The 24,048-nt window shown below is 36.3% G+C and overlaps 3 protein-coding genes across 4 annotated transcripts in view; 1 reads left to right on the top strand and 2 right to left on the bottom strand.

Moving 5' to 3' along the window:
- ALPK1 (alpha kinase 1) overlaps nt 1–572 on the bottom strand; it is a 121,074-nt gene extending 120,502 nt beyond the window's left edge. Inside the window, exon 1 of the mRNA XM_008689438.2 lies at nt 329–572. The gene's annotated coding sequence lies outside the window, so the exon portion shown is untranslated. The remainder of the gene's footprint in view (nt 1–328) is intronic.
- On the top strand, nt 73–8,550 carry TIFA (TRAF interacting protein with forkhead associated domain). 2 transcript variants are annotated; one of them, XM_008689442.2, is made up of 3 exons: nt 73–324; nt 842–1,002; nt 7,174–8,550. In XM_008689442.2, the coding sequence occupies exon 3, from the start codon at nt 7,198–7,200 to the stop codon at nt 7,753–7,755; it is 558 nt and encodes a 185-aa protein (XP_008687664.1). In that variant the 5' UTR covers nt 73–324; nt 842–1,002; nt 7,174–7,197; the 3' UTR covers nt 7,756–8,550. The 2 variants fall into 2 exon arrangements, with proteins under 2 accessions (XP_008687664.1, XP_008687663.1); XM_008689441.2 differs by lacking the exon at nt 842–1,002 and having other exon boundaries at nt 186–324.
- A 631-nt stretch (nt 8,551–9,181) lies between these two features.
- The window catches only part of AP1AR (adaptor related protein complex 1 associated regulatory protein), a 40,192-nt gene continuing 25,325 nt past the window's right edge, over nt 9,182–24,048 (bottom strand). The window contains exons 4-10 of the mRNA XM_008689434.2: nt 22,566–22,591; nt 19,266–19,362; nt 17,999–18,097; nt 15,902–15,960; nt 15,154–15,227; nt 14,078–14,206; nt 9,182–12,505 (exon numbers count right to left, since the gene is read on the bottom strand). Of these exons, the coding sequence (XP_008687656.1) occupies nt 12,240–12,505; nt 14,078–14,206; nt 15,154–15,227; nt 15,902–15,960; nt 17,999–18,097; nt 19,266–19,362; nt 22,566–22,591 (750 nt within the window). The 3' untranslated portion in view covers nt 9,182–12,239. The remainder of the gene's footprint in view (nt 12,506–14,077; nt 14,207–15,153; nt 15,228–15,901; nt 15,961–17,998; nt 18,098–19,265; nt 19,363–22,565; nt 22,592–24,048) is intronic.

Below are 24,048 nucleotides of genomic sequence, written 5' to 3'. Positions count from 1 at the left end.
TGGGAGGAGAGGTGGCGCGCGCCGGAGGACCAGCGACCCGCAGCAGCCCACTCCCCGGTCCGGTCGCGTCTGCCCCCCTCCGCCCCCCTCCACCCCCCAATTCGGCCCCGCCCCCTTGGCTCGCGCCCGCCCTCTCCCTCCCGCAGGAGCTGCGGCGGGGTCAGCTGGCGCTTTCTAGTGTGGGTGAGGACGCCGGGCGCGGGGCGGTGGGCGGTGACCGTCCCCCGACTCCAGCCTCCGCGGGGTGGCCTCCATTAGTCTCGTGCGGAGCCCGGAAAGCGAAGCCGCTCTGGGAAGATAGTTCACCGACTCCCGGGCCGCAAGGTACCTGGCGGGCTGCGGTCTGGGGGTGGAGCGGGGAGTGTGTCTTGTCTGTTCATCGCCCCGCGAGGGAAGCCTTGTCGAGGAGTCCTTGGCGGTGCTCTGTAGAAAGTCACACCCACTGCTCGGCGGGCTCGGCGCACAGGCGCGCTCGAACAATTCGATACGCCGTGGCCCCAGCGTTAGAAAACAGGCATATTTATAAACGCGAGGGGGAGTAATGAAAGGAAATGCCGGAGATGGGGTGTGTTTTCTTTATAATTTTCCTTGCTTTGCAATAGGTTCCCCCCCCCGCCCCGCCTCTAATCAGAGAACAAAAAAGAATTCCATTTGTCAAGTGTAGCTCCCAGAGCAATTGTGCGTGAAACCCCTCGGCGTCCCCCAGGAGACTTTTCTGCGGTTCCTCGGGCTCCCTGGAGCTCCGGGTTCTCTGCTGAGGGTTCTTCTGGACCTGCCCTCCTTGCCTCAGTGGTTCGTTAGGAAAACATAGTAATCTCCTGTTTACTGGGACTTTCCCCAGCTTTCAGATTGAAAGGAGGAATTTCCCAAATCCTCCGGAAGCCAGAACCCACGCTGTACCTCGTAGCGGATCTGCACAGCCTCCCAGAAGCTGGACTGTGCAGATCCGATTGGGTGCAGGTTAATCGGGGAGAGTGGACGAAGACACTATCTCTGAAAAAAGTGAGTTCTCTTAGGGTTTTCCTCCTGCTCTTTTTGGCTTTCACGACTCCTTTTGGGAAACTAATTATTTGAGAATTGATTCTGCTGCACAGTAGTAGAGTTCACAGAAGTTTTCGAAGCCACACTGGGGATGATGACCGGCGAGGGAACTTAGGAGGATAACCCTGTCTTTTGCTGTGCTTCGGGTTTCCCTTCCCTCCTGTTAGCTCAGTGTTGGGTGTGGGTCAGGGAGAGAGCCTTTGAAAAAAGGCTACTTGCAACAAGGCAAAGACATTAACTTTCTCTCGAGATTATCCATAGGGTGGGAGCTGAGGAGGGATGAAAGTAAACCTTTAGAATACCTTCCCTAACACATGACCCAGAACAAAGTCTATTATTTCAGTAGATCTTACCTTAAAAAACAAACTTAAAGCATGAGAATCCTCTTGGCATGCATGACTACCCAGGGGCACCAAACTTTCTGTTAAACTGCTTGGACACCTGGCTCCTCCTTTGAGCAAAAATATCTGTCTTTTTGTTCATGACAGTTGAGGTCCAAACAGCCTTTTTGCAAGTTCAGGGTAGTATGTCTCTTTACCGGCTTTGCCCAGCTTTGGGGGGGGGGGGGGGGTTGGTGTGTGTGTGTGTGTGTGTGTGTGTGTGTGTATGTCTATGAGAGAGAGAGAGAGAGAGAGAGAGAAGGAGAGAAAGAGGCAGGGGTGCGGAGTGTGGGAGTGTGAGCAGACTTAGCATGCTTTTGCACATAACACCTCTATACAGATCTATCCTTATTTCCTTTGAGAGGCGTCAGAAGGCAACCTCACAGTCTAACCCTTCTCTTGCCAGCTCGAGACTCCCAGGTAAGTGTGTACTTCCTTCCTGGTGTCTAGCAAAGGAGAGGTTTACTCTTCTTCCGACGCTCAAGAATGGAGCACTCACATTTTGTATTATGCTTTCTGTGATAAAGTTCTTGAAAGCAGGGTTCATTTACTCATTTTCATTTCTATATATTTATTTATTGTAGTTAATATGTGAATATAGCTGTTACTGTGTATCAGACATCACCACAGTGTTTTACAGCTTTTTCTTTAAGTAAGCTCTATACCCATCATGGAGCTAGAACTCACGACACTGAGATCAGGAGTTGCCTGCTCTACTGACTGAGCCAGCCAGGCAAACCCTGTTTTACAATTTTTTGACGTCAGATATCACAGTTTATCCCTTTAATACTTTGCTAATCTCCACCTCCATTTAATTCCATAAAAATCAGATGGTTTGTAATTTTGTAAAGAAAATATTTGTTAAATGCTTGATTAGATATTAAGTACACATGGTATACAATTTCAAAGGTATAGAATGTGCAGTGAGGTCTCCTTTCCACCCTGACCCCAGGTTCCCTCTCCAGAGGTAACCACCATTACTGCTATATAAGCTCATTGTTCTTCTATCTTTGATAACATGTCAAACGTTTCAAAAAGCTGCTTTTAAGCATTCGCACACTAGTGATTTTTTTTTTTTAAGATCTACCGGGGCACCTGGTTGGCTCCGTTAAGCGTCTGCCTTGGGCTCAGGTCGTGATCCCAAGTCCCCTCATCTGGGCTCCCTGCTCAGTGGGAAGTTTCCTTCTCCTTCTCCCTCTGCCTGCTGCCCCCCCGTGCTCATGCTCCCTCTCTCTCACTTTTTCTCTCTCTCTCTCAAATAAATAAATAAAATCTTCAAAAGAATACCTACCAATTTTAGTTTATTTTAGGGCTTTTGTTAGTTTCAGTCTTTCCTGTCTTTCTACTGACCACTCAGAAATGGCAGAGATTCAGGCCACTTTGTAGAGGGAACTTGCAGCTGTGGAAATTAACAGATTATTTTCTCAGTTCCTTGAGATGAGAGACCATGATTTATTCAACTTTGGAGCACCCCAAACAACCTGCCACAATTACTAGTGAGTCCTGGGTCCATGCTAATACCCATACATGCAGACTTAGGGGTAACTAATACAGTAACCTGCTGCTTCAGAGCCTCTTTCTCTTGTGAGGCAGCAGTAACAGTGTATTTCCTTCCCCAACACTAGATTCTAGGTTGGTGTCTTGCTGGTTTTAGTACACTTCCATGGCCCTCCTCTCTACAGATTAACTGCTATAGTTTGCGGGGTAACTGGTAACAGGAAGCAGTTATTTGTTGTGGGGAAGAGAGGGGGTATTTCTGTTCTGTTTGAATCCTGCCTTTGATACTGGCTTTGTGACCTGGGCTACTTAGATAAACCCTCCAAGACTTAGCTCCCTCATCTGTGAAGGGTGATTCATAGGGTTATTCTGAAGATGAGACAATATGTGTAAATGGCTAACACTGTACCTGGAACGTGAGGGGCATACAGTAAGTAGTAACCCTGTTAACTGTCAGGGTTTGCAGTCATTTCGTACCTTTGTTGGATACGTGGATACGTGGATGTGTGTCAGCCCAGGCTATGCTAGGGCTCGGGAACAAATGACTTGAAAAAAAGGTGTGATTTCTTGCCATATTACATGTCCTTTTTGGCTCTGTCTTTGGCCCTCCCTTCTGGGATGGAGGCTGAGCTGGTTTTGGGGACTGCCAATGTGGCAGAGGCCAAGAGGATTGGTGGAACTACACAGTGGCTTTCAAAGCGTCTGCTTGGAAACAAGCTTCTATGTCACTTCCGTTCATGTTTCATTGACATGGTTGTCAATGAAGTGGGAAGTATCATCCTCTAAAGGAGCAAGGCCTGGTAAGGAGGGGCAGTTTGACAGTACAGTCCACCTCAGTGTGAGAAAGTCACAATTCTGAGAGTCACAATTGCAATCCCAAAAGTTTGTCAAACCCTGAGAGTTGATTCACACCAAGACACTTGTAGCCACTGAATCGATAAACCAGAATGCCAGTTTTTTTCCCTTGCTGTGAATAATGTATCTACCCTGAGAACTAGGCGTAAGAGCTTGTATGGGGCAAACGTTTCTTGGTGGTAGATTTCTCAAAAGAATGAATTCTAAACTAATTAATTATAGGAAGAACACAAAACAAAATTTGGGTGTTACCAAAAGACTCTCCAGAATACACCATGGTTTTTAATCCAGTTCTCCTTTTGGAACTCTTATTGTCCAAAGTCCAAGAATGAACTAGAGTGATGGCAGTGTATCCTAGACAAGGCTGAGATCACTGACAGATACTTGCCCCTCCTTTTTAGGTTCTTTACTTGTTAACAGCTAATTATTTTCTTGTCAACCACTAATCGTATCATCTGATGATTTGTTATAATTATTCTCTTTAATGCTGTCAACTTCTTGAATAACGAGACTTTATTATCATAATTAAATCACAATTCTACCCATTGTGTGTTAATTCTCGCTGCCTTGGTTTCATAATAATTTTTTACCATCCTTGGCCATGATTTTAACGGTTCCTCTCACTTTGCTGCTTGTAGCTGGGCATGTCCTGTCTGCTTGGGTAATGTGATATGATGTAATAATGTCCAAAAATAATATATGACAAGTAAATTTAAAATTAAAGATATATTTCCAAATCAATAAAAAAGAAATTTGCTTAGCTACATCATTTATTGAAAAATTGAATAAATTGAAAGTTTGATTTTTAGCACTCATTCATATGTGGAATTTAAGAAGCAAAACAGATGAACATAGGGGAAGGAAGGAAAGATAAAATAAGATGAAAATAGAGAGGGAGGCAAACCATAAGAGACGCTGAACTCTAGGAAACAAACTGAGGGTTTGCTGGAGGGGAGGTGTGTGGGGGGAAGGGACAATTGGGTGATAGGCATTAAGGAGGGCACTTGATGTAAATGAACACTGGGTGTTATATGCAAATGATGAATCACGAAATTCTGTCCCTGAAAGTAGTAATATAGTATATGTTAACTAAATTGAATTTAAATAAAGAATTTAATGAAAAAAAATAGCACCATAACTGCAAAACAGGAGGAAAGATTGTATTTTAAAAATAAATAGCAGCAAGCATAGAAAGAAAAGGAAAGCATTCTGTTTTTTTTTTAACCAGCATAATAATTCTGATACCAACATCTAATATAGATGGCAAATGAAACCACAAATCAACTTCATTTAAGCTTCTTGATTTCCAAACCCTAAACAGTTTTTAAGGAATGCAGGGCATCACTGTATTGGTGTAATTTATCACCATGCTAGATTAAAGGGATTCTGTGTAGCCGTTCAAATATAAGGTATATGTATATGTGTGGATATGGAAACAAATGACCCATTTGTATTAATTTAAGAATGCAAAGTCTAGAACTAAATACAGTATGTTCCTGTTTGTGTAAGAAAAAATTTTCTCTATGTGTAGAAACATAGGTGTTTGTGTCTATGAGCACACACATAGTTATGCTTGTTGTATACAAGAAAATTTCTGTAAGGATAAAAGCAACTTTTACAGTGGTTGACTCTAGAAGGATTAGGGTGGAGGGAAGATACTCTTTAAAAATCCTTTTTTACTGTATCAATTTTTAAATTGTGTTCATTTAATTCTTTTAAAATAAATTAGTTTTAAAATGGCAGTTCTGTGTCAGAATAATATCCCCAAGATTTTGGTAATTATTTCTCCTATCCTGTTATAATACTTTACTACACTGGTTATTAAAGGTGCATATAGGCAAGTGTAGGTGGAGGGCACCACAGGGCTGCCAAGAACTCTAGAGGGATGCTGTTAACTCTTAATGGCAGTTAGAATGTGGTTAATGACAGTTTGTTCAGTCATTAGGAACGATTGATAAAAATAAATAATTCCAGCAGGAGTACAGACTATGATATTTAGAACTGACTTATGTAATGTCTAATTTTACAAGTATAAAACTTTTAAAGCACTTACTGTTTTTTTTTTTAGTATAGTTGATGTACAAAGTTACATTAGTTTCAGCTGTACAGCATAGCTATTCAACTTCTCTATACTTATGCTCACCACAAGTGTAGCTACCATCTGTCACAATACAATACTATTACAGTATCATTGACCGTATTTCCTATGCTGTGCCTGTTATTCCTGTGATTTACTCATTTATAACTGGAAGCCTGTATCTCCCACTCCCCTTCACTCATTTTGCCCAGCACTCTGCACCCCCCCAACCATCAATTTGTTCTCTATTTGCAGGTTATATTCTGCTTTTTATTTATCTATCCATTTGTTTTTAGATTCCACATATAAGTATAATCATATGGTATTTGTCTTTCTCAGTCTGACTTAATTTCATTTAGCATAATACTTTCTAGGTTCATCCTAGTTGTCGGCAATGGCACAGTCTCATCCCTTTTTATGGCCACAAAATATTCCTCTGTGTGTGTGTGTATGTGTGTGTGTGTGTGTGTGTGTGTGTGTACTACATCTTCTTTATTCATCTATTGATGGACACTTAGCTTGCTTCCCTATCTTAGCTAAGCATTTATTTTATTTAACCTTTTACCTACTAGGAATCTAAGTGAGGATATAAAGAATAATGTTGCAATTGTTTGTTTATAATTTTTAAATTTCTTTAATCAGGTTTTACAATTTATAATACATCTAATTATAATTTAGTTAATAAACTGTAGGTTTTCTTTATGTGTATATCCTCTGAGGGCATTCAAACCACCCTGATTTTAAAAATTATAGCTGTCATATTTTCTCTGGGCCAAGTCACTCTATTTAAATGAGAAAGGAACTGAAGTTTTTTTATGCCCCTGCCAAATCACTTATTATCAACAAGCATTCCTTGTTATTGTCTAGATTGTATGTATGGTCTTATTGTCAAACTAGAAGTGAAAAATAGAGATAGAAAAAGTAATACACCAGGGGCGCCTGGGTGGCTCAGTCATTAAGCATCTGTCTTCAGCTCAGGTCATGATCCCGAGGTCCTGGGATCCAGCCCCGCATTGGGCTCCCTGCTCAGCGGGAAGCCCGCTTCTCCCTCTCCCACTCCCTCTGTTTGTGTTCCCTCTCTCCCTCTGTCAAATAAAAAAATAAAATCTTTAAAAAAAAAGAAAAAGAAAAAGTAATATACTAGATCTCATGGGACTTGCTGTAAAATTTCACATATGTGCTAGTTAATTGAGTATTCTATATATTGTCTTCTTAAAGTCTAAATAAATCACCTATCAGAAGATTTTCATCAAAATATTAGAATTAAAGATTTCAATGCCTGAAAAATGGGAATGAACTAACATGCTGGTTTAATTGTTGCAGGCAGGTCAGATTCTGAGACACATCATGACCAGTTTCGAAGATGCTGATACTGAAGAGACAGTGACTTGTCTCCAGATAACTGTTTACCATCCTGGCCAGCTGCAAAGTGGAATATTCCAATCAATAAGGTTTTATAACCGAGAAAAACTTCCCTCCAGCGAAGTGGTGAAATTTGGCCGAAATTCCAACATCTGTCATTATACCTTTCAGGACAAACAGGTTTCCCGAGTTCAGTTTTCTCTGCAGCTGTTTAAAAAGTTTGATAGTTCAGTTCTCTCTTTTGAAATTAAAAATATGAGTAAGAAGACCAGTCTGCTTGTGGACAACAAGGAGCTGTGCTACCTAAATAAAATAGACCTGCCTTACAAGTGCATGGTCAGATTTGGTGAGTATCAGTTCCTGATAGAGAAGGAAGATGGAGAGTCATTAGAATTTTTTGAGACTCAGTTTATTTTGTCTCCAAGATCACTCTTGCAAGAAAACAACTGGCCACTACAGAAGCCCATACCTGAGTATGGTAGTTACTCAACGTGTTCCACCCAAAACGCTTCTCCTACAGAAATGGATGAAAATGAATTGTGAACACAGAAGGCTAAGAGGAGGATCATGAAGGATGAAGAAATCTGTAGACATTTTATGGATACTTCACAGTTTATTAGTATATTACTGTCATCAGTTGTTAAATTTGGGATCTCTTATTATCATTTTGGAGTCTTTAAATTGTGTTAGTCATCAATTTAGTCATCTGTTGCATTCCTAGATGTATTTAGGAATTATTAAGTGTATTCCTAAGAATTATGAGGTGTATTTAAGTGTATATCTGTGAGGTTTAATGTACAAGAAGTATCCGTGGTGATGAAGGAATAGTGTTCTCAGTAAGGTTATATTATTTTCTTTTTATGCTTGCTTTTAGTCCTATGTTTTGCCTTGTAAGGAACCATCTCTTGGTTTGGTCATATTATTTCACAAGCAGCCATTTGTTTTCAAGGTCAAGGCTATGGGCGTGTTGTTGCTGGTGGTGTAGCCTGTTGGTACTTGCAGTACTGGATTGCTAGCGTAATGTATTTTGGAGTAGTGTCAATGCATCATTGTGGTTTTAATATAGAAAGCCCTATTTGAGCAATAATACCTTTTCTATGATTTCTTTTCTGTAGAATAATTGTGTCTATTTCCAAAAATACAGTTCTCCTTGTGTATAGCTAGCATATAAAACCAGTATTTTGGACATTTTAATGAACCAGTGCTATGTTTAGAATTCTTTTTCAGTTTTCTTACCAAATATTAATTTGACTTTTATGTACCACGCATTTTTAAATTCCATGAATTCGAAATTTTAACAGCATCCATGCATATAATAAAGTCAGTTTAATTCTGTAACCATGTGCTTTGAAACTCTTTCTGAAGAAAGGAAGGAACAGTTCTTAGATTGCTTACTCTAAGGGAGGAGTGCCAGGGGCCTCAGGTAGAGGCCGTGGCTGGGGATTAATATGCCTCTAGCTCTGCCCCTCAATGCATATTGGCTCCAGTTCTCCTTGTTCCTCACTCCATGTGGTGGCACATGGCCTCCAGTAGTTCCTGTGATACCACATTCCTTGGTTTCCTGCTTCCCTCCTGAATCTGCTTCTTTGGACACTTTCTCTACCCCTGACCTCCAAATATCAACACCTAGTTGGGCTTCTCTGCCCCTGTGCTTCCCCAGGGTGATCTTACCTACTGTAATGACTTAAAATGCCACTTACCTACTAATGACTTCTAAACTTGTACCTAGACCTCTTTTCTGAACTACAGACATATATCCCATTACCTTCTTGATGTCTTCATTTAAATTTCATAAACACCTCAAATTTAACTTCTAAAACAGAACTCTTAATTTCCTTCACCTTTCTAAATCTGTTCCTCCCACTGCGTTTATCAAGTTAGAAACTAAAAAGTTATTGTCAAGTGTGGTTGTAGCTGCTAGGTTGGCTGTCACATTTCCATAGATTTAACCAGCAAGGAGACAATGAGCTCAAATAGACTTAGTTTATTACTTAGACAGATATCAAAAGCAAGATCAGCATGGAGTCACTGTTCCACATCCCTGGTCCCTAGGGATGTCCTTTGGACATTGGACCAGGAAGGCCAAATGACACAAAAATGGAGGGCGGCTCTGTTGTTGAAGAGCCAACTCTAAGCCATAGCCAAGCAGTTTTATTAGCTACATATGTAGTGAATGGGAGTGAGGTGGAAATCCCTGCGTCACCAGAACTAGGGAGTTAGATGAGAAATTGCCTCATTGCAGCCTTCTGCAAGATAGGGGAGCAGATGATAAATGGCTTTGTCACATCTCCTTGAAGACCGCCTATCTTGCCATGTTCCGGGGAGGATCACAGGGCTTTGTCAAGATTTCGGTTGGAGTGTGGTCGAGTGTTGCTATATAGATGTGCAGGGAGCAAGGTCACCAGGGCACCATGCTAGATGCATTGTCCTGCAGTTATCTTGGATTCCAGCTCTTCTTTTGCCCCCATATCTAACCCATCAGAAAATCTTGTTAATTCTACCTCTGAAGTTTATCAGCTCTGCATTCCTATCATCATCAACCCAAGTCACACCATGTCCCATTATAAGTATCACACATACACGCTTGTCCTCTTATAACCCATTCTCTACACTGCAGCCAGAGGAATTTTTTAAAAATGCAAATCTGATCACTGTCCACTCTGGCTTACAGAAAGTCAGTGCCTTTATACATCAAATAAAATTAACTCTTAACCATGGTCTACAAAACCTTACATCTGGCCCTTAAATACCCCTCCAATATCATCTCATATTGCTCTACCTCAGAATGCTTCAGTCCCCATGGTCTTTTCATTCTCAGAACATACCAAACATTCTCCTACACCTCAGGAGCTTTATAAACATGCTTCACCAGGCTTTTTACTTAACTGGTTCCTGCTCAACAGTTAGGTCTCAGCTCAAATGTCATCTCAGAGAGGACTCTTGACCTACCAAAGTAGTCATTTGGTCCCCAGCTATCCTGCATCCTGTCATCTTGTATATTTTCTAATTGTGATCTGTAGTTTTCTTATTTACATGTTTACTTGTTATTGCTTGTCTCTCTCAACAGAATGTAGGCAAAAGAGCTTGGGCATTGTATGTCTTTTTACTACTATGTCCCCAACACACTATCAGACACAGTAGATTCTCTAGTATCTGCTGAATAAGAAAATGTTATTCCCAGTGTTTTTTATAAATCCATAAAACAAGAAAAGTAGTATCTTTTCTTAGCAGTTAAAACACAAACATTTTCAAATTTAGTTCCATCCTGCTTTCCTAATTAACTCCTTTTTTTTTTGTCTTCATAGCAGATTTAATAAAGTAATTATACCTCAGGAGTCAGAATTATTACATGTTTATAGAGTAAAACTAGTAATGATCAAATAATTTATTATTTTTAAATGTAAAAATGTGTTTATTCACAATCCTTGAGAAGTTACCATTCCTTCAAAAAATTTTTTATGAACAAAATGCCAAGAAAAATTACAATAGTAGCTTATGCCAAACCAAAAATATACATCTGATGTATACAAACTTTAAAAAGCATAACACAGGCAATGTGAATATAGATTACCTTTAAAATATTTCCAGTGACAAAGCTACAACTTAAATTATGTTAAGAGAGTCATAAATAATAGCATTACCTAATATATTTACATATTTAAAGTGTCATATTTATTTCTATGAGATAAAAAAAGATGAAACTATAGATGTCATTGCCTAGCAGTTCAAATATTGAAAGGGCCACATGATTTTTTTTTTAAGTACAGCAAGAACTTTAAGTTACTATTTATATCTGGACCTTCCTATATTTTTTAGAACATGCACTGTCATTGCTGCAAGAAAAAAAGAAAAAAAAACACCAAGGAAAAATCAGAAAACAGTTTGCTTACTAAAATCATATTCAATCCTCAGCAAAATCAAGACAAGCAATTAGGGAATGCTCTATAGCCTTGGCCTTTCAACGTGAGACATAAACTTTAGGGAAAAGAAGAGTTCATTGTATATCACAAATGCAGTTATTTATACTGATATGCGTAGTTCCATCCCATTAAAGCACCTTGTATTACAAGGCAAAGAAAAGCTTAATAAAATCAATGAATCCTTTCACACCAGAAAGGATTTTATTTTGAAATACCCGTATTGCCTTTTTAGGTTTTCCTTTCTTAATAAATCATGCACAGAGAATATGTTCTGTGTAAAATCTTTCTAAGACCATTCATTGGAAATACAGAATTTTTAAAAACGACACCTAGAAATTTAATATATCAATTAACTTAAAGCCAATATTCATTTATAATGGCAGCATGTTAAAAGGAAGTGAAAAACCTAAATATATATATTTTCTTAAATACTACTTTAGATTACCAGCTTCAAGTGTCTGAACTCTGAAACCCTATTTTAACATATCATATCCTTTGTTCAGACTGAATCAACATTATTATACTAGGATATGCAGTAAGTGTAGAAAAAAACTGGTATTTCGGCATTTCTTTAGGGTCATCTATTCAATTGTGCTTACTATTAGATAATAAAATTTAAGTAAGTCATAGGAATAAATAATGCTGGAAAAGGTGGAAAAGGGAACAGTATTATAAATCTGATCTGGCAGTCCCTCTTCATGCTCCCTTCACATCTGCTGAGAATTAACACAAAACGCCTTAATATTTTCACAGTTAACTACTGAAATAGGCTTAAGAAAGCATTCAAAGTAAAACTAATAAAACTACTTTTAAAAGTGAAAATCTAAATAGTAAACAGGAATGCTATAAGAAGAGTTAAAATAAATTTAACTGATAACATGACAGAACCATTACATTGTTTTTGAAAAGCAGAAGGCAGATGATGAAATTGCACTTAATTCTGAAGCAACTCGGATACAGCCTATCAGTTCCATTCCTTTCTAATAAGCATTTACAACATGGTTTCTTATCTCCCTCTTACAAAAAGGCTCAGCACAACAATTTATACATTCTAGTTGGTTTTTAACATTTGGTCACAACTGATAAACAGGGTCATACAGTTTTACCCTATCGTTTCTGTTGATCTGCATCGGATTGCTTTATGCCAGAATCAGACAGTTCTAATACAGGATTTACAAATCCAGAATACTCGGAATTGCCATTATCATCCATTTCAGCACTAACAAAATCATTTTCCCACTCTAAACCGTTGGAATCATCAGAGGCTGATGTAGGATTACTTCCAGTCTTCTTGCTGCTATATTTAAGTGCTGCTCGGAGAATGTCTTCCTCTGTTTTGGAACGTTCTCTCATTGGAAGCATGCGATTCATTCCTATTATTTGGAAAGAGTTATTAGAAATCTCAGTGAAAATTTTAAAGGCTATATTAAAAGACTTTACAGTTTAATAATGTAGTTTTTGTTTAACAATCAGACTTGATTTGTAAATTTACTTAAAGAGTCAGTCCTACGGAGGCCTTGTTAAGGGAAGGTTTCTGGTGGGCTCTGTCTTCTACCTTAATCATTATGTTAATGACTTGAATAATAACCTCGAAAAGTCATGTTATCTACAAATCTGATTAGCATACGGATAGTGCGGATGACAGAATCAGGAAGTAAAAGATCTGAAAGGCTTTAGCTCAAACTGAACAAGATGCTACAATAAAAATAAATTTTATTAAAGTCTACTGATTGGGATCCAGATATGAAATAACATAAGTACAGGATTGTGGAAACAGTGTTTGGCTGAGAAGACTTAAGTAAGTTTATGCAATCTTTGGTAAAGTTATTCAAGTCCCCGTATCTTTGTTTCTTTATGGATAAAAGAATGGCTCAACTAGAAGACTAAGGTCCATTCCATCTCAAAATTCTATGAAATATTTAATGCTTACTATTTTTCTTAAAGTCCTACATTCTGTAATTGGTTTTCCATTATGATTCATGGATTACCCAGTTCTTAAAGTGAAAATGAAAACTTGAGCCTTATTCAGTGAAATAGCGTTAAAAAGTATATATACACATTTTAGCTACAATTGTGAGTTCTTGTTATGTGCCATACCTGTACTGGGTGTTTTATATGTGTCATTTCATCCTCACATTCATATGCTTATTTGTTCAAATATTTACTAACTGCTTATTATGTGCCAGGCATTTTTAGACGCTGATTATACAATGGTGAATAATCATCCTTTAAAGTAGGTTTATTATTCCCTTTTTATGATGAACAAACTGCCGCTTAAAGAGAGTAAGAAATCTACCTAAAGTACTACAGCTAGAAAGACATACTGCTAAAAGTCAAGCCTATGTACATGTGAAAGCTTTTGTACTACACAGAAAAACCCCTAACAAATGGCTAATTTATAATGAACCAAAAGATAATAAAATTTCGGCTTAAGGTTGATCACAAGGGGGCAGTAATTCTTACTGAGTAATATAAAATGGGTGGGATTAAAGAAACCTTAAAGTGAAAAATTAACATTTATTTTTTAAAGCTCAAGAAACACAAAGAATTAAGCAACTTTCTAAAACATTTATCAACAAATGATAATCACAAATACAGTAAGAGCCAAGAAATTTTTACACTGATTCTTTAAGGCCTTACACTCCTTTCAATTTAAAGTAAAATACCAAGTAGATTTCTTTTTTTTTTTAAAAGATTTTATTTATTTTTTTGACAGAGACAGAGAGAGCCAGCGAGAGAGGGAACACAAGCAGGGGGAGTGGGAGAGGAAGAAGCAGGCTCATAGCGGAAGAGCCTGATGCGGGGATCGATCCCAGAACGCTGGGATCACACCCTCAGCCGAAGGCAGACGCTTAACGACTGCGCCACCCAGGCGCCCCACCAAGTAGATTTCTATAGATTAACATGGATTAAAATTTTTAGGTAAAATTGTGAATACAGAATACCTTCTTCATCTTCCCACTCTAGATCCAGGGATGTGCTGTCATCATTTCCACTTGTTGATTTAGTTTTGGTCATTAGATCACAACTGCTTTCTGTATTTGGTGTCAAAACTGTGGCATCTGATGAGAGTCCTAGAATATACACCAAATATAATGTGGTCATTTGTACTCTTCTACCACAACCATTTATTTTGTAATAATATCTTTCTCTAAATATTATTATATCCTTTTAACATCATAAGAAGCAATTACTGAAATCATCATATTGGTAAGTTTTTGTTAGGAACAATATAGCGCCTTTTTCCTCTTTTTTCTTTCTTTCTTTCTTTCTTTCTTTCTTTCTTTCTTTCTTTCTTTCTTTCTTTCTTTTCCTTCTTTTTTCTTTTCTTTCTTTTTTTGCCATGCAGCATGATAAACATGCAAATTTAAATGAATTATAAACTTTTCCAATACAAGGAACTCTAGGTAATAGTCAATTACAAAGAGGGACAAAAAATAAATGAAAAAATAAAAATGAAAGTCTGTTTTCAGTGGCCATTAGTGGAAGCACAGGAGTTCTGACTTTTGAAACTTAGAGAAAAACACTTTAATCTTATAATTCAACTTGTAAGAAGTAAAGTAAGTACACTTTTGTACTACTTCTTCCCACCTTCCCTTTTTCTGGGAGGGGGGAGAGGTAGCACCATAGTAGAAACAGAAAAATGAGTGCTCGATTCTGCATCCAGATCTATAGTAATAGTCTGAGATTTTTCTTTGTTCCAACTCTTTTTTAAAAAGGAAAGATAAGGGGTAATTGTTTGGCTCAGTCGGTTGGTTATTCAACTCTTGATCTCAGCTCAGGTCTTGATCTTGAGGTCATGAATTTAGGCCCCACATTGTGCACCACGCTGGGTGTGGAGCCTACTTACAAAAAAATAAAATAAAAAATAAAAAGGAAAGATAAAATTGCATAATTAAGGACTAGTTAACTGACCGATCTGGAAAATACAAATTTAAAGGGCAGAAACAGAGCCAGGATCTCCAATTAGATTTACTGTGGCATAAAGTAAAAAATTTTGCATATATTTTAAAAGACTTACTACTACTTCGAAAAACTTCGTACTGTGACTTTATATTTCTCAAACAGGATTCAAAGTCGTCTTCTGGTCCTGAACTGTAATTAAAGTAAAAGAAATATATTCATAATATATGCAACATAATGCATGCTTAAGTTAATTTATGGTTTTAGTTTGAAGGTCTAACCCACACAAATTTATAATTACTATACAATTAGAGTAACCTAATGAAAATAGGTCTTAATTTTCTTAATGCTAGCAATAAACTGAAAATGATAAGATTTTGGTTAATAAAGTCAAAGCTTAGTAATAAGCCCATCTTCATAATTTATCAAAACGAATCATGAATAAGGTTCTCTGAATGAGTGGAAAATATGACTCTGGAATGTGTCTTCTAAAAAATGGTCACACATAAACTTTATTATAAGAAAGAGAGATGTGCTAAGGAAAACACAAACAAGCAAGGCAAGACATAAGCAATTTATCTAAAAGCATTCAGTGTGTTGCATCATTTTCTCTCTTTTTCGTTTTCATCATTTTCTATATGGAAGATAGGACCACTCTTAAAAATACAACGAAATCAGTTCAAATAAATAATGATCATTTTCCAATGTAAAGAAAGCAAATATTCTCAGTATTCTTACAAGATAGTGTCTACGTTTTTTAGGGAACACACAAACATAATATGTATACAAACACCCAGAGCTGAACGGGCTTTCTTTAGAAATTACATTTTCTACCACAAAGGGAAGTAGTGTGTTTCACTATTTACCTCTGATATTCTCCATTGTTTGAAGGATGGTGTCGCTGCACAGCTCTCTGCCTTTCTTGCTTTGGAAACATAATGCAACACAATATCACTCTGTTGTAAAATTATACTTAAAAAAAAAATCAAACTAGATTTTTTTCTAGTTCCTAAAAAAAAAAACACTTTAAAAATTTATTCTATTGAAGTCTTTTCCCTTAAATATATCACTGTTCATTTCTATATCCTCTTATTTATGGTTGGAATTTCTCTCAATCTTTCAGCATATAATTCTTGAGGGGTCAGAATATTCACAGTGTTATTAAAAAATAAATTTTAAAACAGATATATATATATATTGGTGTATTGAACATTCTTATAACACCTAAGAACTTCTAGTAACTGGAAGGATCAAGGGTAAGAAAAAAATAGTTGAAACAGTAGATGAAGTACAATTCTGGCTGAAATAAGTAGCAATAGAACAAAAGATCTAGAAGATATGGCTGAGCTGACTCAGAAATAATAAAAACAAAGGATTTAGAAGACCTGTCAGTTAAGGCTCTGACAGTTATTAGCTGTGTGTCCATGGCATACCCTTTACTTTGTTTTTTTGATCTGTAAATTACGGATGGCTATAATACTGCCCTCGCAAACACGTAGGGCTATTGTGAAAATCAAACGAACTTGCATATATCTGTGTATCTTTGTGTGCCACGGTTTACAGACTGCTATGTGATCCTGTATCAGTACTTAGTCAGTGAAGAAAAAACTCAGACAACTCTGGAAAAACTCAGAGAACCCAAACAGATGCTGCATATGGAATGCCTTTGTCTTTAAAAGGTGAGCAGTAGAGAATTTATTATAGTAAAAAGTTATATAAATTATAGCCAAAAAATATTTCTATTTCTCAGCAGAAGGTGAGTTAATTTCTTTTAATTTAATGTTTTTTTATTATATTATGTTAGTTACCATACAGTACATCCCCAGTTTCTGATAGGTGAGTTAATTTTTAAACTTTTCCATGAGTTAGAACTTACTAAAAAACAAAAACAACCCGCCCCCCCACTCTCCCATATAATCTAATTAGTCTGCTGAAACAGATTAATCAAAATGACAGAGGAACAGGGGGAGAAAGAGAGAAAAAGGGCACAGGTCACATATAAACTCATTGTAATATGACACGATTTTTCAGTTTCTCTAAGTTATAGTAATTATTGTGTGATGTGATCTTTGTACTACTTCAGTTAATATTACAGTAAAGAGTTCACATAGGCAAATATGGAGGAAGATACTAAGTAGGATAACTGGCTAAGCACTGCTGGGTGTACCATTTATTAACTGCAGGATTTTCTTAAGCAAGTTATTTAACATCTCTGTCCCTTGGCTTCCTCATCTATAAAATGAGGATTGAAAATGTTATCTATCTCCTAGGACTGTTGCGAGGATTAAACAAAGTAAAACATGTAAACTAATTAAAACAGTAATACCATAAATGCCTGTTATTAATAGTGGTCTGGCATTATAGTATTGCCATATTAGCATATAGCATGGCAAGATATAATAAATCTGTTGCCTTCTCTGATAATATGCCAAAGATTTCTCAAGATTCAAACTCCAAATCTCCCAAAGACACAAGAATAAAGACGAAAAATATACAATATCTGAAAATGAGGCAAATTGCCCACCTTACTAGATTCAAAGAAGTATATGAAATTCCAGCAGTTCAAGGAATTGTTTTAAAAAATACAAAAATAAACTAAAAAATGCTGCAGAAATTATATTTAGACTAGTTTTGCAATGTTTCCACCTAAGAGTATATTTATTTTTCCAAAAGAATACTGGATTTTGGAAAACTACATTTCATCTTTGGGGTAAATAAGAATTAGTTTCTGCTAATTTAAAGCTAAACAACATTCAATATCAAGCATATACTTTGATGTTATTTCCAGTTGTTAAATACAAGCTAATTTGCCTTTAAAATTCCTAAGAATATATACATAAATACATTTGTTGTTAAACAAGAAGCCCCTGATACTAGTGTGGGGAAAGAGTCTCAACTAAGATTTGTCAGAGAAAATCAGGAGAAAAGCAGCCCTGATATATGTTGGGGTCTTTTCCCCTCACCTCCAAGAGCTTTCGCTGCTTTGCTGCCCTGGCTGCTTCACGCTGTGCAGCGTATAAAGCTTCTTCTTCTAGTCTTAACTTCTCTTCTTGTAAGGCTAACTGTACATGAACAAAACAATAAGGATTAACAAAAATCAGAACCTGTCTAACTGCTCTAAATATAAAATGTTTGTTTGTAAAATTAAAAATAAATTGTTAAAAAATAAATGATCTCTACAAAGCATAACAGAATTGAAATTTTTGTGATTTCTCATTTCAATTTCTCCTTTTATAAAATAATTCAAATGATATCAAGCATATTATAGAACTGTTTAGAAGTTGAATTATAAGTAGTAGCATTTAATTTGCAGAAACACAAAACTGATTCTTCCATTAGAATATGCAGTGATCTTCATTCTCAAAAATTGTTCCAGTGCCTATCACCCTGACTAGTTAATGGTTTTGGCTTTCGTAGGTCCAAGGTCTTTAAGGACATCACTTCACCATCTATCAAAGTGAAGTAAGCTTTCACAAAGTTCGTGTCTCATTGATGCACATGTGTCTTGAATTTTATTATTATCAAGCTATTCAAAAATTACTTTCAAATTTAAGTTCCTGCCGTTCATAATAGCATACAAACTGCTTTAGCAATAATCTACTACATGTCAAATCAAACTTAAAAATAAAATTTCAACGATTTTTTTCTTTGGCCTAATATTAGCATCTATTGCATAGCTTAAATTAATGCTGTTGAAATCACTAATTGGTACTTAAAAACTATTCTTAAATCTATAATAGAATATGACTAATTCCATTTAGTGAATAGCAAAACTATAATTACAGGCCATTCCCATAAACACATTAAAATAAATATAACATTTATGATTATAGTTTATGGTTCACTTACTAAGAATAAACAAGTCCAAGACAGACAAAAAGACTTAAAAGATATTTATTGTGAAATAGACTTTTTAAAAGTTGGTTTTAAACACAAAAATACATATATCTTGCCAGAGTTTCTACTTGTGAATTAAGAAATTAGTTTTTAGAAGAATGTATTATCTTCATTTTTGATAGCATAAGATTTCTGATAAATTAAACTGAAATAAAACAAACTATAATAAACTAGAATTTTTTTTACTTTTAAATAATCTTCATCTGTATAATATCTAAATATAGATTCAGTGATTGTTCATATGCACCATAGTAGTTAATGACAACTTTCTCCATAGTATAAACAGAGGTCTTATGGTAACATATACTTAAGCAACATAAAAAGACTATTTACCTCTTTTTGAATTTTCATATCAAGATCTTTCTGTTTTTCAGCAATAGAATCATAATGCCTCTCTCTTAGGTTGATGATTTCTTCCTCAGTAAGAGGCCTACAGAGAAAAATGAGGGAGAAAAAAGGAAAGAAAAGAAAAAACATTTTTGATGAGTACAAGTCCAAATAAACACTCATCAACCAGAGAAATACTAAAATTGTACTGTGAAAAAAGTGTTAAAGCAATTTGATCCTATAATTTCAATGGTTAAGAGTAAAAAGGCAAATGAAGGGGGGGTAAACAGAAGGGGGAATGAACCATGAGAGACTGTGGACTCTGGGAAACAAACTGAGGGCTTCAGAGGGGAGGAGGGTAGGGAATTGGGATAGGCCGGTGATGGGTATTAAGGAGGGCACATATTGCATGGTGCACTAGGTGTTATACGCAAATAATGAATCAAGGAACATTGCGTCAAAAACTGGGGATGTACTGTATGGTGACTAATATAACAAAATAAAAATTATTTTAAAAAAAGAGTAAAAAGGCATATATCTAACACTTGCTATAACTTGGTATATACGTTGAATAGGATGATATATTATCAGAGTATTTTTTAGCACTACAACCATTTTTAAGAAATGTGGACTCCATTTACCTTCACTCTGTCTCTGCTTCAGCCATCTGACCATATCCTAAAATGTTCACCATAAAGTATAAACTTCAGTACGCTATGGTGTGATAGCCCTTTTACCATTCTGGAACCCCTAACTCACATACCCACCACCCTCCTATTTATACTGCTCAATCACTCTGGCCACTCCAGGCCCTTCTTGATCCTTCCCTTTTCTCCCTATCTATCCTAATTACCTTGCCACACTTCACATACAACCAATGTGGACACCATGGCAAATCTGAAGTACTTTCTTACCAACATACTCACCTTCTTGCACTCCTATCATGATACCTTATTCACCCAGCTTACTTTCTGACCTTGGATCAATTCCATGATTAGCCCTTTCTCCTAAGAGCTGCTAGAGAAAATCTAACATTAGCAATAACTCTTTTCTCAGACATGGTCAACTCTCTCTCACATCCTAAGCTAACTACTTCAAATCTTCAAGTACTCTTTAAGTTCCTCATTCAAACTCTTTTCTCTTAGAAGTGAATTCCACCCCACTCTGAGACATGGGGAACCAACCAGCAACTCCTTTGACTTCTTTCCACTCTTCTTATTTAAGTCTATCTTCTCTATCCTTCCCACCATCCTCTGAAGAGGTGGCATTCCTTAACTTGTTCAAGGTCATCTGCTACACTTATACTCTTGATTCATTCACCACTGATACCACCTTTGCTCCCCTACTCCAGGGAATTCTCTGGGACATTGCTCTGTCAATTAGCACCTCTCTTTCATCTTAGCCTACTCTTTTTTATCTGTCTTCACCTCTCTTCCGTGTGAAGGGAGGAAGGAAGAAAGAGAAAAAGGAGAAAAAAGGAAAAACCTTCATTTGATCTATATTTATCTTTAGCTACTTCCTCTCTCCTTCCTATTTCCGCTAAAATTTTTGAAACTGAATGTATACTGATAGTGCATCTAGCACTTACTGTGTCAGGCTCTCTTCCATGTGCTTTACACATATTAACTAATTTTAATCCTCACACCAACACTATCAGTTGAATATAGAGATAATACACATGAAGGAAATGAGATGAAGACAGATTATGTCCAAGTAAGTCATATAATATGTGACAAAGCCAGGATCTGAATCCAAGTAGTCTAGCTCCTTGCTTTTAACTGCTGTGCTTATCTTACCTTCTTTGTCCTTATCTTCCATTCTCTCATTACCTCATGGCAGTCTACCTTTGCTTTCGTCCCTAATAACTCTAACAAAGGTGGCTTCTATGTTGTCAAACAGAATAGACACTTTTGAGTCTTATCTTTTGACTTCAGTTTGATGCAACAGTGTTGGCCATTCTCTCCATTCTATCTGTCTGCCAGTTGGCGTTGGCTTTCTACGCTCTATTACTTCTTTTTGTTCACTGAGTCTTGGTTGTCTTCAAAATCCTCTTATAGTATTTGCCTATTCAATCCTGAGACCGCTGCTCTCTCTCCATGCTCCAAGCACCCCACTTCCTTCTGTTTCCAATCTCAGGTAGGTGATCTTGATAATTATCATGGTTTTAACCACCAGTATAAGGTAATGTCTCCTACTTCTGTTCCTCTAGCCCTAACTTCTGCGTAGGGTTTTGTTTTGTTTTTAATTTTTTTCCCTTTTTTTTGAGGTATAACTTAAATAAAATAAAATAAAATAAAATGCAAATTTTAAGCATTCAGTTAAGTTTTGACAATTGTATACACTTGTGTAACTGCCACACAAAGCAAGATACAAACATATCCATCCCTCCACAAAATCCTCTTGTGCCTCTTTTCAGTCAACCCACTTTGTTCATGCAATTTCTTCTGTCTGAAATGCTCTCCTCCTCTGGATAGTTATCACTAGCCAATACTTCCAGGATCAACCTAAGTGTCATCTCCTTAAAGAAGTCTACCTGGACACACCTCTTCTCACACATTTTGGGCAAATGGTCTCTTCTTTAGGTTTTCCATGCATATTTTACAACTGCTATTTAATCTGTTTTTCCATCTTGTGTCGCAATTAGTCATTTACACAAACTACCTTCCAGACCAGGATATTGTTTCTTCTAATGCAGAGAAACATGTTTGATTTTTTAATTCCAGTGCCTAGCACAGTGCCACATAACTGCCTAATAAATGTTTGCTAAACTAAAAAAGGTAAAGAATATAAATTAAAAATATGAAACAGTGTATGAAAATATTCTCTTGATACTAAGAACTTCCAAGTTAAAGACAGATGGTTCTTTTTCAAGTAGCTCATATAATTTCAAGAGAATCTAAAAAGGCTCCTTAAATAAATTAGAGTATCAAGGTTCTAGTTAACCTGTTAGTAAAACAAGTTTTAGAATGTCATGAGGAAGGAAAAGGGGGATAATATTTTAAAAATTCAAGGAAATGTATTTATTGATATTAAATACTTTTTTAAAAAACTAAAAAAATATATGACTTAGGTTCAATAGGAGAGCACTAGGTACCTATGTACCTTAAATTCCTTAATGTTCAAACAATACTTTGAGGTGTTATTATTTGCCTCAAACTTATAGAAAGAGAAAACTATGGTCCTGAAATGTAAACTAATTCAATGCCTCAAAACAAGCAAATGACAGAGCCTTGATTCTTAGAGAGCTTTTCATGTTTCACAGAGACATTGTTTTTAAAAAAAAAAAAAAAAAAAAAAAAGCCTTACCTATGACTGCTTCCTGGGCTTTCCCCCTGTATAAAAATTAAACAATTAAAGACATTTCACTAGTTGAATTCTATGTAAGGCAAGTCAATAAAAGTTTTATGTAATCAAAATATTTTCTGCTTATCTATTGTATCATAATAAACAAATTTTATTATTAAAAGTGTCTTAAACAAAAAGCTTTAAAATTTTACTATTTCTCAAAAGCAAAACTTATTATCTAGCTTAATTACATACCAACTAGTTATTGTACATTTCTTAATTTTTTCTAACAAATATATGTTCAATACCAAATGAACTTCAGGGGTCAGGATGGTACTAGACAACATATCTTCTATGCCCTCATCATTTACAGTTGATCCTCATTATTTATAGATTCAATATTTGCAAATTCACCCATGTAACATCAAAACTAATAATCACTGTGCTTTTGTGATCATGAACAGACTTCCACATAACAGCAAAAACTTTGAGTTGCCCAAAATGCATATTCCCAGTGGAGGTAGGACATGGTGATGCTCTGCCTTCTTGTTTCAGTTCTCATACTATCCTCTTTACAGTCTATTGAGTACCATGTTTTTTGCATGTTTGTGCTTTTTTGTTGGTGATTTCACTGTTTAAAATGACTCCCATGTGTGGTATTGAAGTGCTATCTAATGTTCCTAGTCCCAAGGAGGCTGGAGCAAGACTTAGGGAGAAAGTGTGTGTGTTGGACAGCCTTCGGTTCGGGCATGAATTACAGTGCTATTCAAAGTTAATGAATCAATAATATTTATTAAAATGAGTTGTCAAACAGACACCTACAACAAGGTAATTTACTGACTGGTTGATGAAAATGTTGTGACTAGAAGCTTACAGGAATCTAACTCTCTATTCCCCCTGAGAATAATGTTCCAGTTGGTATTCATTAATTCATCATTTATGGCAACTTTATAGGACATAACTACCACAAGTAATGAGAATCAATTGTTTTTGGTTTTTTTCACATGGTTATGAAATTACCTATTTTTTTTCTCCAAAGTAAACCATAACTACTTTCAAGACTGATTTGGATTTATATATCTTTCTTACACACTTAAGCTATTCATATGTGATAGTTAAAATATATGGTCAAGTAACAGCAGGAATAAAATTCCAAATGATAGGAAATAGCAACAAAACAAGATGATGTTCAACTAAACCAAACACAAAATATGACATGAAAGAGGAAAAGACTGGTTAGAAAAAAATGAAAGCAAACAAAAAAACTCAACCAAACAAAAAACACCTTAGGAAAATACATGGAACCATATTCTTTTAAAAAGCAGTGTGATGCTGGGATGAACAATAATAAAGATTGAAAGAACTCTTACATTTAGCACTTCTAAAGTTTGGAAACTTTAAAAATATTATATTAAGTGTTTGCTTACACTTGTTTTAAAAAATACATGGAATTAAAGTGACCTTTGAAATGGAAAAGAAATTAGGTTCTAGGAAACATTAAAAT

This window comes from Ursus maritimus, unplaced genomic scaffold (assembly GCF_017311325.1).
Source record: "Ursus maritimus isolate PB19 unplaced genomic scaffold, ASM1731132v1 scaffold_11, whole genome shotgun sequence".
Classification (NCBI taxonomy): Eukaryota; Metazoa; Chordata; class Mammalia; order Carnivora; family Ursidae; genus Ursus; species Ursus maritimus.
The sequence above is the reverse complement of the archived record's forward strand: the minus strand, read 5'-3'. Positions and strand labels throughout refer to the sequence as shown.

Excerpts from the sequence above, each read along its gene's own strand:
- TIFA (XM_008689442.2), top strand. The coding sequence starts at position 7,198 with ATGACCAGTTTCGAAGATGCTGATACTGAAGAGACAGTGACTTGTCTC.